The sequence below is a fragment of the Pimephales promelas genome, chromosome 12 (genome assembly GCF_988280905.1).
Source record: "Pimephales promelas chromosome 12, fPimPro1.hap1.1, whole genome shotgun sequence".
NCBI lineage: Eukaryota > Metazoa > Chordata > Actinopteri > Cypriniformes > Leuciscidae > Pimephales > Pimephales promelas.
This window is the reverse complement of record NC_142780.1, coordinates 1,491,962-1,505,694: the sequence shown is the minus strand read 5'-3', so window position 1 is coordinate 1,505,694 and position 13,733 is coordinate 1,491,962. Positions and strand designations below refer to the sequence as shown.

General features: G+C 38.2%; 1 protein-coding gene across 2 annotated transcripts in view; it reads right to left on the bottom strand.

Moving 5' to 3' along the window:
- Positions 1 to 11,615, bottom strand: part of grik2 (glutamate receptor, ionotropic, kainate 2) — a 227,643-nt gene extending 216,028 nt beyond the window's left edge. The window contains exons 1-2 of one of the 2 annotated variants that reach the window (XM_039651240.2): positions 11,559 to 11,615; positions 8,904 to 9,225 (exon numbers count right to left, since the gene is read on the bottom strand). In XM_039651240.2, coding sequence (XP_039507174.1) covers positions 8,904 to 9,021 — 118 coding nt within the window. In that variant the 5' untranslated portion in view covers positions 9,022 to 9,225; positions 11,559 to 11,615. The other variant, XM_039651241.2, reaches the window with a different exon arrangement.
- Between the last annotated feature and the right edge of the window lie 2,118 nt (positions 11,616 to 13,733).

Below are 13,733 nucleotides of genomic sequence, written 5' to 3'. Positions count from 1 at the left end.
TTTCAAAACTAACGGAAAATCAACTTGAAATCAACGCGTTGTTTCAACGTTATGAAAGCAAACCCATTTTCGATTTCATTTAGCTTTGAAGAATGCCGCGTCTGACGTTGGTTCAACGTTAATTCGATGAGCAAAATCAACGTTGTTTCAATGTCATGAGAGACGTCGTTTCCACGTTGATTCAATGTCAGTTTGCTGTCTGGGTTGTTCGTCCTCAGAAATAAAAATGAAATGTGTGGAAATCCCTCCAGCATCGCTTGCCTAGCTTTACTCTGGGAGAATAATAAATGACAACTATGAAATCAGAGCTTGTTGAGCATATTTTAAATGGGAGAAGGTTTTTCCTCTGATCACTGATGCAGAGAGAGATCAGAGCAGAGGTTTGCTTCAATAACTTGACTTAAATAGATTTGCATGGGTTGATGGTAGCAATTAAAATCAGTCCATGTTGTACAGGACGTTTTTGTGCAGTAGGTCTAGAGGAGAGAAAACACTTGTGGAAACAAGAGGCAACACCATGGACAAGATCTACAGTACAAACACCGGAAGTAAACAGAGTTACATAAGCTCTGCCCAAGGACGAGAAAAGTCCCAGATAGTGTCTGGTACATTTTGGATTCAACATGTGCCAGGTGTGGGCCGCATCTGTGGGTGAATAGAAAGAGAATAAGGACTCAATGGGAAGGGGTTAACTAGACTTTAGTGGTTGTGAGTGGTAGGGTTGGGTATCGTTTGAATTTGAACGATTCTGATTCCGATTCCAATTGCTTGTTTCGATTCCGGTTCCTAACGATTCTCGATTCCGATTCTTTTAAGAGGCAGGGTCAAAAAAGTTTAGGTAACCTTGCTAACCAACGGCCTTTCTGAAGGAAATAATCCTTCTGTAAAAATACTCCTTTTGTCACAAAATTTGCATTTTGCCGAGATTTCGTTATTTTTAGAAAAGTGAAGCCACACTTTGGATCGCCGACGTAAGCTACTCATGTTCGACTCGCGTGGTTATGCCAACACTTCCGGTAGACGCTTCTTCGTTGGTGTTGTTCAGCGGTTTCTTCTTCCGCTCGGCGGACTGTGAATATCGAAACTAGGAATCGAAATTTTACCTTTTGAACGATTCCGGGAAAAACGAAAAGTTAGTCTCGGTTCCAATCGATACTCGATTCTCGATACCCAACCCTAGTGAGCGGTGAGCTTCATATCAGGGGAAGAAATGCCAATCCAGGATCATTGGTAAAACATGTCTGTGGTGACATTTCTACACAGTAACGTTTTTAAAGTGAAATGTCAGGAGAATGGCTCTAAAAACAGGGGAACGTGACTCACAGTCTGATACATGCGCTTTGTAGGTTTTCTTGTTGATTAGTTCTTTGATTGTTCCCAGGTGTGTCTTGTTTCCTCATTTCCCCTTGTGTATTTAAGCCGCAGTGTTCTTGTCGAGTCTTGTCTTACATGGATGTAATGTTTGCTGAGCTCATTGTGGTCCCTGTTTCTCTGTGTTGGATTTGTCGTTGTTTATTCTATTATTAAACTCACTGCATTTGGATCCATCTCTCCTTTGGTTTTGGAGCCCATTCTCATCCCAAGACGTCATCTAACTTTTGATACCATACATCAACATCCGACGCTTTAGGGTACCCTTTAACGTCAGTTAGATGACGCTATCTAATAGGGCTGGGTAATAAATATAGATTTCTCGATATTAATCGATTCTCATTTTTACGAACCGATATCGATTATTAAATCTCAAGAATCGATTAGTCATCCTGTTTCATTTGAATGAATGGGACATTGTATCGCGGCTGCGCACATCCAAAAAATCGCAATAATCTTTGTCCTTTGTTACTATTGATATGAAACAAAGTCTCAATTTTCAAATTACGTCCATTTTCTTTAGAAATTCAAAAACATAAATAGTGTTTTGTCGCTGTGGCGTGAGATCGCTCTGGAGAAGCAGCAGCGCTGATCTCTCTTCCGGCTTAATAATACCAGTCACAGCGCCAAATAAACATGAATGAGCATCTGAAAGTGTGTTAAAGATAGAGTACAACTTATCCAAATCCGGATCATGTCACATTGATTCGCTCAATCTGCGTTTCAACCGTGGAAAGACGTCAGTTAAACAGCTTGCAATCAATGTCATCGTCATATTTACCTCAGAAAACTACATAAACTCGTTAGTCAGCTAGAAAAAATAACTCTAGACAGGAGCATTTTGCTGAATATGCATTATAATCTTAATGTTCTTCAATATTTAATGCGTATTTGAATAAATCTGGCAAGTTTTTATGACAGCCACCATTTAAATGTTTATATTTCATATAATCTTCTTATTATAAAAATAAATAAAAGTGTAATTTAAGTGTTTGCATAGCTACAAAACAGTTCATTATTACCTTCATATTAGGCTAATGAAGCCTATAGACTCCCATAGTTTACAGCATTTGATTTCCTTGAGAAAATTTGCCATTTATTGTAGCTGATATCAAAAATAATCAATATTGAATCAAATCGAAATCGAATGGAATTGCAAGCTTGTGAATAAAAATCGAATCGAATTGTGAAATTTGTGTCAATACCCAGCCCTACTATCTAACCCTAACCCTACCCCAGACCTAAAACGTCGGATGTTGACGTATGGTCAAAAGCGTCAGTTAGATGACGTCTTGGGATGAGAATGTGTTGGTTTTTGAGTTCACCCTAGCACTAAAAATGAATAATGCTTGATAGCGTTTGAGAATAACGTACCCCCTAAACGAAACCCTAAACCTAACCAATATCAGGAACAAAAGCAAACGTGACATTTAAAAGAACACACATTTGCTCAATAAACTGTGGCGTTTTAGCTTGCTTCTGCCACTAGTGTCATTTTAGCTGCAAACTGCAGGGTAATTTGCTACATTTTTGCAAAAAGGCACATTTCTCAAATAAGCCTAGCTTGGTAAATACTGTTATCATCATGACAGAGGAATTCAGAGGATTTCCAAACGGTGCACGAGACAGAAGTGAGGCAGAGGAAAGCTTTAAAGGTCCAATGGTAGCATCCAAAACACGCATTGACAAGTTTATGCTGCCAACTAGTTGTGTGGGAGGTTAAACATGGTTAAAACATCACACGGATATCTGAACTGGACTAGCACCAGTGTGCCGTGTCGATGTTTGCTGGAATAATAATGTGGGCTGTTGGACAGAAACCATAACACTCATTATTTGTTATTACTGGAGCAACTCCAAACTCCTGGTAGTCAAGTCACCTTCATTTGTATAGCGCCTTATAGAGTGATCAACACGAAAATAATGACTCACTGATGCCACCATTGTTCAATAAAGACGGAAACCCCTCAGTAAAGTCATTTCAGTGTGGACTACATTGTTGTAGTGCGAGCAACAAGTCCTCTGATAACCAAACAAGCTGATAATGTGGGAATGACCTGCTCTTACTCATCAATCATGTCCCATTCACAATTCTTTCCCTTTAACGGCTGATCCAGAGTCTGTAAGAAACCGTTTGCAAACAAGACACTTTCAAAGGTCTGCACTGGGTCAACGTGATATAACAACACACCGCGTCTCTTTAGGAAAGACCTTGAAACATGAGATATGAACTTTAAGCTCTGTGCTCAGCATATGAACAAATATAGATAGCTGTGATATGCTCTGCTTTGTCCCTCAAGGTCACGTGTGTCCAGCACACACACTCGCTGTAAGATCTGTAAGATTTAGGCTACTTCTAACACATCTTTTTCTGCACGAGTCCTGCGAAAATGTAGCTACAGTACTAAATATTTTTAGTGCTACAAGTGGAACTACCTGTAAATGACATAAGCACTAATGACTTCTGGTAAATAATTGTTTTGATCATGGGGTTCAACTGAATATGCAGGTAATAATGGTTTTACAAAGTGATTTTTCACTATTATTTGCAATCAGTGTTGGGTGTAACTAATTACTAAGTAATTAGTTACTGTAATTGAATTACTTTTCCCTTGAAAATGTAAAGTAAGGGATTACTCTTAATTTATCTGTAATTTAATTACAGTTACTTCTGATGTAATTGAGGTGTATAGATCAATCCGATCTCACAGCGATTCGTATGAGGTGTCTAAATCGTACGACCGCACTCGTACAAATTCGTATGAATTATTGTAAAATATGTATGAAAAAAGTGTGAAATGTCATGAGATCAGACATAAAACAATAGTGGGTTTAACATCAAAATGTATCGTCTGATGCTAAAAAGTATGTTTTTATAATGTAACCTTCTCCACCTTGATCAGTTTAAGGATAATTCGTGCAATTTTATAGTATTTATTTGAAAGAATTAAAACAGATTCATGTCTATCCTTGTATTATTCAGCTGGTTGAGATTGATAAGGGATTTTGAAAGTAATTAGTAATTAAAAGTAATTAAATACTTTTAGAGAGAGTAATTAGTACAGTAATCTAATTACACTGTTGAAGAGGTCATTAGTAACTAGTAATTAATTACTTTTTTAGAGTAACTTACCCAACACTGTTTGCAATACTATCTATTTTTTATGGGTTTAAATAAGAGATTTTTGTTATAAAAGACGATGACTATGTTTACATGCAGCCAATTTTCGGGTTATGGTCGGGTTAAGGTCACTATTCGGGTTTCTGAAACATTAGGAATAGCCCGTTTACATGCGTGAGCAGAGAGAGTTTCTCCTGTATACATTGAATTGCAATATCCCGATGTAAACGGCGACGCGCGGTTAGCATCTAGACGTACGGACAACCTTAATACGCAATATGAGTCATTTCCGATTCTTCTTCCTGTATCCAAAGACAACAACAGCAGCAGCACGCGGATAATGAATAGTTCGGGCAGATAGCGATTGCCTTTGTTTGAGCTTTGATGCTGGTAACGTTACTGAGCTCGCTCCAAAAGTATCCTGTGTTGTGTCTCGGCATGTTTACTTCCAGTACACTGCAAGTAGATTTTTGTATGCGCCGAGAAGTTTCTCTACTCAAAAGACCAAGATTCCTTGCGAATAGAACATGCGCAGAACACGAATCACTGCCGATACGAGTTTACATGACCAAAAATTCGGGTTATAAAAGGGGTACCCCAGGTATAATATCCCGGTTTTTAAAATCCGGGATATGAGCATATTCGGGTTTTTGCCGGTGTTTACATGGCCGTTCGCGACCGGGTTATTGCTAATATCCCGGTTCTGAACGGGTTATTGGCCACATGTAAACGTAGTCAATGATTAAATATTTTTAGTGTTACACTAAAAACTAAATATTTTTAGTGTTGACAAACGTAGTCAATGACTACGTTTCTCGGCGCATACAAACATCCGCGTTTAGTATATACCGTAGTAAACATGTTTACTGGAAGTAAACATGGCGAGACACAACACAGGATACTTTTGGAGCGAGGTCAGTAACGTTACCAGCATCAAAGCTCAAACAAAGGCAATCGCTATCTGCCCAAACTATTCATTATCCGCGTGCTGCTGCTGTTGTTGTCTTTGGATACAGGAAGAAGAATCGGAAATGACTCATATTGCATCTTAAGGTTGTCCGTACGTCTAGACGCTAACCGCGCGTCGCCGTTTACATCGGGATATTGCAATTCCATGTAACTCGCTCTGCTCACGCATGTAAACGGGTCATTCCTAATGTTTCAGAAACCCGAATAGTGACCTTAACCCGACCATAACCCGAAAATTGGCTGCATGTAAACGTAGTCATTGTGTATCATAACTCCTTTCCGAAAACGAGCTTGAGCTTTAAAAATGTAAACAAATTTGTGCTAACAAAGTCTTTGAGTATTTATTGAAGCCACAAAATAATCGTTCCTTAAAATAAGTATGATGAGCTACACAACAAGCATTTCGAACATCTCCGGTGCGCTTGATTATTTTTTTATTATTACCCAAAAATCAAACATTCACACATTTTCTCACGTCTGTCTAAATCGTAGGCTGGCTGTCGGTTGGGATATTAAGACTAAAAACATCAACATAACTCACTCACGGTCATCAATCCCTTCACTGTGTACTTGCCGGCTGAGAAATAAATAATTATTTACATTGCAATCTGTTTTCACAATACACAGAAGGATTTGGGTCCAACGTCATCGCTTCGAGAAGAGGGAGAAAATGGCAGCCTTCAACATGCAGTGTGTCAGAGACCATAACATACATAATACATCACGCGTGTGGAGATAAAGTCGTCCTTCACTCACTCCAATCAAGAAGATCCGGGAACTTCACTTCACACCGCAGAAAAAGACAATAAACACCAGTCCAGCTGAAGAAATTATTAGTGAACATCCTTTAATCTGGTGCTTTTACTACAGATTCTGATTCTGACATTCCTGATTTTAATATTTTCAATAGTTTTCTATTCATGACCAGGTGAATACTGTTAAATAAGTGATTTTACACGACGAGTCCTTGTAGATTTGACTCTCAGATGCTGATGCTTGACAGGTCGTTTTTATAAAATATAGTTGATCTTCTCGGTTGTTTAAAGTTTAATAAAAATTTCTTTAATTTTCCAATAAAAGATGATGCATCTTTACACGATTTGTTACATTTAATTACCCCTTAGCAGATTTTGACTCATTTTATCAAATATTTTGCATGTAGTAAATGCATTAATTTTTTCAATCCTGTTGGCCTTGCTCTCCTCACACAGGGAGAAAGACGTGTGTGTGTGTGTGTGTGTGTGTGTGTGGTGATACCCGGCTGGGCTCATTAACAGTGTGTATTGTATTGTCTTTGACCAGACAGCTTTTAATTTTGATTTAGTTTATGCTGTGTTATAACCCGATCAGTTGTTCTCTGTGGCACAGTGCTGTGATTATGTGTGTGTGAGTTCATTGTCAAAGGCAGTACAGCTCTCTGTCTCTTTCTTTTCAAAGAAGCTTTTTATTTCATTGTGTATTTAGTCCTCTAAATCCAACAGGACACAAATTCTGAAGTCACTTTATTTGACAGTGTCCTTGTTACTATAGTAATAACCCCTAACCCTAAACCCATTCTTATTCCAACCATAAGTACATAGAGTTCATTATTATATTTCAACACTTGAATGTATAATTTCACAGACACTTTAAAATAAAGTGTTACCAAATAAAATAGAAATTATGTGAAATTATGTGTCAGCGGTTATTTTCCATATGCATAAAGTTAATACAATTTATTTTCAAGTACTGAAATGTTGTGCACAAAAACAAATTAGAATGAAAAAAAAAAAATGAAAAAAAAAAAAATGTGTGTTCTTTTTTTTTTTTAAATTGATCCCAAAAAAAATATTACTCTAAACGTAACATTATTTTGTAACTTTTCATTTGTTCACTGATGAAAGGCAAATATGCAATGTTTGCAAATTAATATCAGTCAGGACATCAAGAGAATGAGACACTAAAATACTAAATAGATAATCTTTTTTTATTGCATTTCAGAAAATGTCTATATACCTTAAAATGCACACCGCAGTATTCTCCTTATGATATAGTTCAGCTAAAATACAACACATTTAAATGCCTACATGTATCAACATGGTGAAGAGTGTGTGTGTGTGTGTGAGAAGGGCAGCTGAACACACAGAGGACAGTGGGACGGTGGCCGAGAGCCAGATGTTGTCACACACAGATGCTTTCTAATGCAGGAGAATGTGATGACACATGCAAAAGACACTCGCACTCCTTCATCTGATCACCCAGACCAGCCGTTTTAGCCCTAAATGGATATGATGTCAGAACGCAGTTACACAAGAATATATCCTAATGCAATCTGCCGCACGACCCTTCAACAGCCAAGAGAATATAGAGAAACAAAGCCAGCGTGAAGAATAATAAGCGTAACATATCTGTGCATTTTGTTTTAAGAAAACCATGATGATTAAAAAGTGGAAGATTTACAATATTTATAAATGCAGTTTGACAACACACACTTGTGCATGAGGAAAAACAACAATTAAAGCGTTCGTTTGCAGGCTTCAAACAATTCCCTTGTTGGCGAACTCACCCGTTCTGCTAATTGCAAACCACGCGCAGTGATGATAAACTAAATTTGGAAAATCTCTCCATTATGTTACATTAGTTCCAGTTTGAGACAGCACTTCTGAAAACAGGACTTGAAGGCTAAAGTGAGCTTATTACATCACATGATTAAAGGAAGCCCTGGGCTGTGCCGTGGAGATCCCAGAGGGGCATCGGACAGTATTTGATAGTATTGATAGAGACTGCACATAACACAGGCCTCATCCCAGACACATGCACTCTTTCGTTGTGAACATTAATCCGTCAACTCTATTAAGAAAGCGCTTGTGACTCAGTTCTGGGAGGTGATGCTGAGCTTGAATGGCCTTCCTCAAAGCATTGGTTAAGTGGTTGCTAATAGCAACATGCAGGAGAACATCTATGCAGTGAAAGCCTACACTAAATCATGTCTGACTTTTCCTCCTGTGATGTTAAAAATAGGAACTAGAACCATTAAAAACCTTGATGGTGGCGATCCAAAACTGTGTCAATTGATCAACGTGTGACTTCAAGTAAACTAGAGAATAGAATAGAGCAGTGCTTATAACCTTAGGCAAGAACAGAACAAAATGCGTCATTGCAATGCCTCACAGCCAAGATTATTCTCCTCATGAAACATTCAGAAACGACAATATATAACGTGCAACTTATGCATAAGATATGATCTGAAACAGGGGGTTCCCGTTCGCCACAGCCTTGGGCAACTTCAGCATGTGTGATGGAGGCTCAAAAAGTTCAGTTTGGAAAAAGTAGCGTTCCCTGCAACAAAACATGCACGACTCTGAACTCTTTTAAGAAGACGAGCACCTTGCATTTGACATTCAAGCGCTTTGCAGGATTTGAACAACACCGAGAGCTGTGGTGTGTTTTAAAAGGCTCTTACCGAATCTTAACACATGTGGCATCCCGTGAGAATATCCCACACACAGCAAGAGCAGCAACAGCCCAAGCCATCTGTGATGATGAGTTACCAGAGGAGAGCACATCTTCGCGAACTGCATGTCATTCCCCTGGACGGAGCGTAAGAATCCCACTGGTTTGTGTTGTGTTGTCAGCGGTGTGATCACGGCATGGTCACTGAGACTGAAGAACACACTCCATCAGCGATGCTCCGCATGTCCGTCTCACTGCGCAAACGGGCAACCTTCCGACCGGGCGTCCATGTTAGAGAGGGGGAATCCGGGACAAATCCATGTACGGGTGCCCTGAAAGAGCGGAGCGACACGGGAGTGAGGGAGGGAGGGAGTGATGAGAGCCGGGTTCGCGGATCGCTTGACGCGCGCGAGGCAGAAGCGGGGAGCGACGAGCGCGAACAGCGCGTGTAATGCCTTCTACTGCACTGCTGCACTCACTCACACACTCACACTCACACTGACGTCGAGCCGAGAGCAACGCGCGCGCAACGCTGACCACGACCACTCACAACACCAGATCCCACTCCAGCGTGCAGCACGCGCGTGGCGCGCTCCCACGGCTCGGTTCGGGGCTCAGATGATGCGATCAAACACACTTTCTACTCTCCTTTGAGCTTTTCACACACGAGCGTTGTGTGCTTTCACGTAGTTTCCGAATTAAAGAAATAAATGAGCCTTACATCGCACGTGCTTTTTCGTATCTCTTTTTTTTCCCGAATCATATTTTTTATTTTATTTCTGCGATTAAACTGCGGTTACTTTAATTTTATTTTGATGTTAATTCATATAACAAAAACTACTGTTCTTTAGTCTACACTCTAAAAAATGCTGGGTTGTTTTAACCCAACTTTGGGTCAAATATGGACTAACCCAGCCGTTGGGTTAAATTTTTACATTACATTTTTAACCCAACATTTCGGGTTTGTCCATATTTGACCCAAAATTGGGTTAAAACAACCCAGCATTTTTTAGAGTGTATAATTGTATTATATTGTAAATTCATACGCGTGCGCGCAAAAGTTCTTTTATCGTTCACACACACACACACACACACACACACACACATATATATATATATATATACACTCTAAAAAATGCTGGGTTGTTTTAACCCAATTTTGGGTCAAATATGGACAAACCTGAAATGTTGGGTTAAAAATGTAATGTAAAAATTTAACCCAACGGCTGGGTTAGTCCATATTTGACCCAAAGTTGGGTTAAAACAACCCAGCATTTTTTAGAGTGTATATATATATATATATATATATATTGCTGGGTTGTTTTAACCCAATTTTGGGTCAAATATGGACAAACCCAAAATGTTGGGTTAAAAATGTAATGTAAAAAATTAACCCAACGGCTGGGTTAGTCCATATTTGACCCAAAGTTGGGTTAAAACAACCCAGCATTTTTTAGAGTGTATATATACAGTATATATATATATATATATATATATATATATATATATATATATATATGTGTGTGTGTGTGTGTGTGTGTGTGTGTGTGTATTTTGAGACTAGTATTATAAATAAGTTGTCTCTCTCAGACAGCTGCGGGCTATATGGTGTTCTTTGAACTCTTGCGGCCTTTAAAACCAAGAAAGGGCCGGTAATGAGGACGAACCCTTCAGCTTAAATTAAACAGACCTCAATAGTGCTCCTGCGTCCAGGATAGGCGTATAGATGTGCACTGGTGTGTTTCAGCACCACGGACAGCGACACACACTCTCCTCTTTACGGAATCAGCTGCATGAACACACACTCTCTGTGGTTTCGGAAGGACTATTGCGATTTTGTTTCCTCCGAGAAATGCCCAAGTATTGTACACAGGCGGAATTAGTTTGACTGGTAATGGAATATGTATATATCGTGTCAATTTAAGAGGTGTATCTTGTGATTTGATTTAACATCTTCATGTTCATTTATTTGATATTGATAAATGCGTGTCATGTCACAGCAGATATTGATGATTCGCAAACTAATCACTCTGACGCCTCATTTAAGCATCATGTTTGCAATGCATCGACTTTGGTTTGGTTTGGGATTTTTTTTTTTTTTTTTCACTTATGTGTGTATCTGCTCAAATATAATATGTCTGTCTGCATAAGTGATAGATCCAACAAAAGTAATTCACGTGATGCTTAAACTCATCAACAGCAGAGACACACCATTTCCTGGCATATTTAATGGCTTGGTGCTTCCTTCAACCTCACAACAATGTGTGTGTGTGTGTGTGTGTGTGTGAGAGAGAGAGAGAGAGAGAGAGAGAGAGAGAGAGAGAGAGAGAGAGAGAGAGAGAGAGAGAGAGAGAGAGAGAGACAGAGGGGCGGTGTATTTATTTTAAACTAGGATCGCGCAGTCGTGCCCGGGGTCTCAACATGCTGTATAACTTACAACTCATTAAAATCCTCTTCGCAATTAAGGTGAGTGCGACTAGAAATAACAAGGTAGCCTATAATAACTCCACAAACACACACTTTTTTCTTTTGTCAAGGACATAAAGAGTTCAGTTGTTACCTTATATAAAACAGACGCTCATGCAGCCGTAGATCATCGAGAATCAGCCAAACCTCATCTTTTAGACATCGCTGGTGTGTGTGGTGCTGGTGAAGTGTGTCTTACCTCGGGTGTTGAGAGCAGCTGAGGCTGATGAAGTGTGTGTGAGTGTGTGTTCAGATGCTCGGCTCTGTGGAGGAGACACGCCTCCTGTCGGACGCTTAAAGACACACTGCGCTACAGATGCACGTTTTAATCGATATATGATGGGATATAGCGTTTAAAACATTGATAAAGCGAGGGATCACTGGATGGACACGATTTTCTTCCAGCTGTCGTTTCACAATCGCGAGCCGTGACTGGAGACACAGCAAAATCAATTATTTTGTAGGCTATATTCTTATTTTTTTGTAAAAGCAATTGTAGGAATATTACGTTAAGGGATATGGCATTTTGGTGACTGTATGTTTTACAAATTCTGATTCGAAATAATAATTATTCAAGATGACACGGTGAAAATAACGATATAGCGTTAAAACACATACAAAAACATAAAAAAAAACAATATATATTCTTTAAAAATTTTCATATTCTCATAATTAGCTAAACATTTTAATGTTTAACAGGCATTCAAAAATTGTCATATTAATATTTGACTTTAAAGCTAACTTTAACCAGTAAATGTTTTTATTTTTTTCATTAATCTACAAAAATGTAGATTAATGAAAAAAAAACTGTATGTTTTTTTTCATAGCATGCAAAAAAAAAAAATCTACAAAAATGCTACAAAACGTCTATTGAAAAATATTGACTACACACACACACACACATTGTGTTTTCATGTTTTATGGGGACTAATGATTTTTATTATTATCTAATTATGGGCTTTTTGTCCCCATAATGCAGGATTTACCAGGACCACACACACACACACACGAGTGTGTCTAATATTATGCTTTTAAACACATGTGACAACTTACCCCATCCAACCATTATACAGTAGGCTATAATGTATCTCAGTGTTGCACTGCATCAGTTGTTCGCTGGTTTATTCCTCCATCAGTTTGTTTTCTGGCTTGCGTATTGTTTATTTGAACCACATATGCGATGCTGGTCTATGTCCAAGAAAGAAAAGGAAAAACACTTTCTTTGTCACATTCCAGCACAAGACGAGCACAGAGCATGTTGTCCTGACTCACGTCTGAGAGAGAGAGCTTGACCAGGGCTGGTGATCAGAGGAACCGTCCCAATAATGAGATGGAGAGAGGAGCCGTGACAGATCCAGGGGTCTTCTAAAGGACACACCAGCTTCAGTCTCTCTCTCTGTGTGTGTGTGTGTGTGTGTGAGAGAGAGAGGAAGTGATAGAAGCAAGGCGTCTCATTGCTTTTCTCCTCTCTCTTTAATTACAACCAGTCTACCATATCGGAGAGGAAATTAATTATTCACCTAATCTGCCACAGGACGAAACACACGTCTAATGAAACACACCGCCGGTGCAACAAACAATGAGACACACACAACACAAATCCATAAATAAGCCACCAAAAGGCTGTAATAATTGTACACTTATGTATAGAAAGTGCATCTAATAGTGTATATGAAGAGTTCAGATGCAAAAGCCTCTAAATGCCATTTGAAATTTTCTTCTTTAATGATGATTTTTATCAAACTTGTATATTTAAGTTCAGTAATTTCACTTAAATAACAATTAATAGGTAATTATCATTGCCATTTTAGTGAAATCACTGAACTTAAATATACAAGCTTGATAAAAATCATCATTCTAGAAGAAAATTTCAAATGGCACTTAGAGGCTTTTGCATCTAAACTCTTTATATATATAATCACCAGGCTGCATTTATTAATAAAACAATGAAACTCTCTCTTTAATTTTAAAATAACTGTTTTCTACACTAATATATAGTAAAGTGTAATTTATTCCTGTGATCAAAGCTGAATGTTCATCATCATTACTCCGTCTTGATGATCAACAAACATTTGTGTTGAAAACAGTTGTGCTGCTTAAATATTTTTTTGTACAATGTATTTTTTAACATTATAAATGTCTTTGTCACTTTTGATAAATTTAATGAGATTATTAATTTAATTTAATTTAAAAAAATTGTTTGTAGTAAATCTAACTTAACCCGAAACATTTGAATCATGATTAACATCAAAATATGAAGCAGAATAATAGATTTATTAAACTCTGTCATCATAAAAAACATTTCAAATATTATATTATATTACAATAAGAAACATACTGTATTTAAATTGTAATAATATTTCACCATATCACT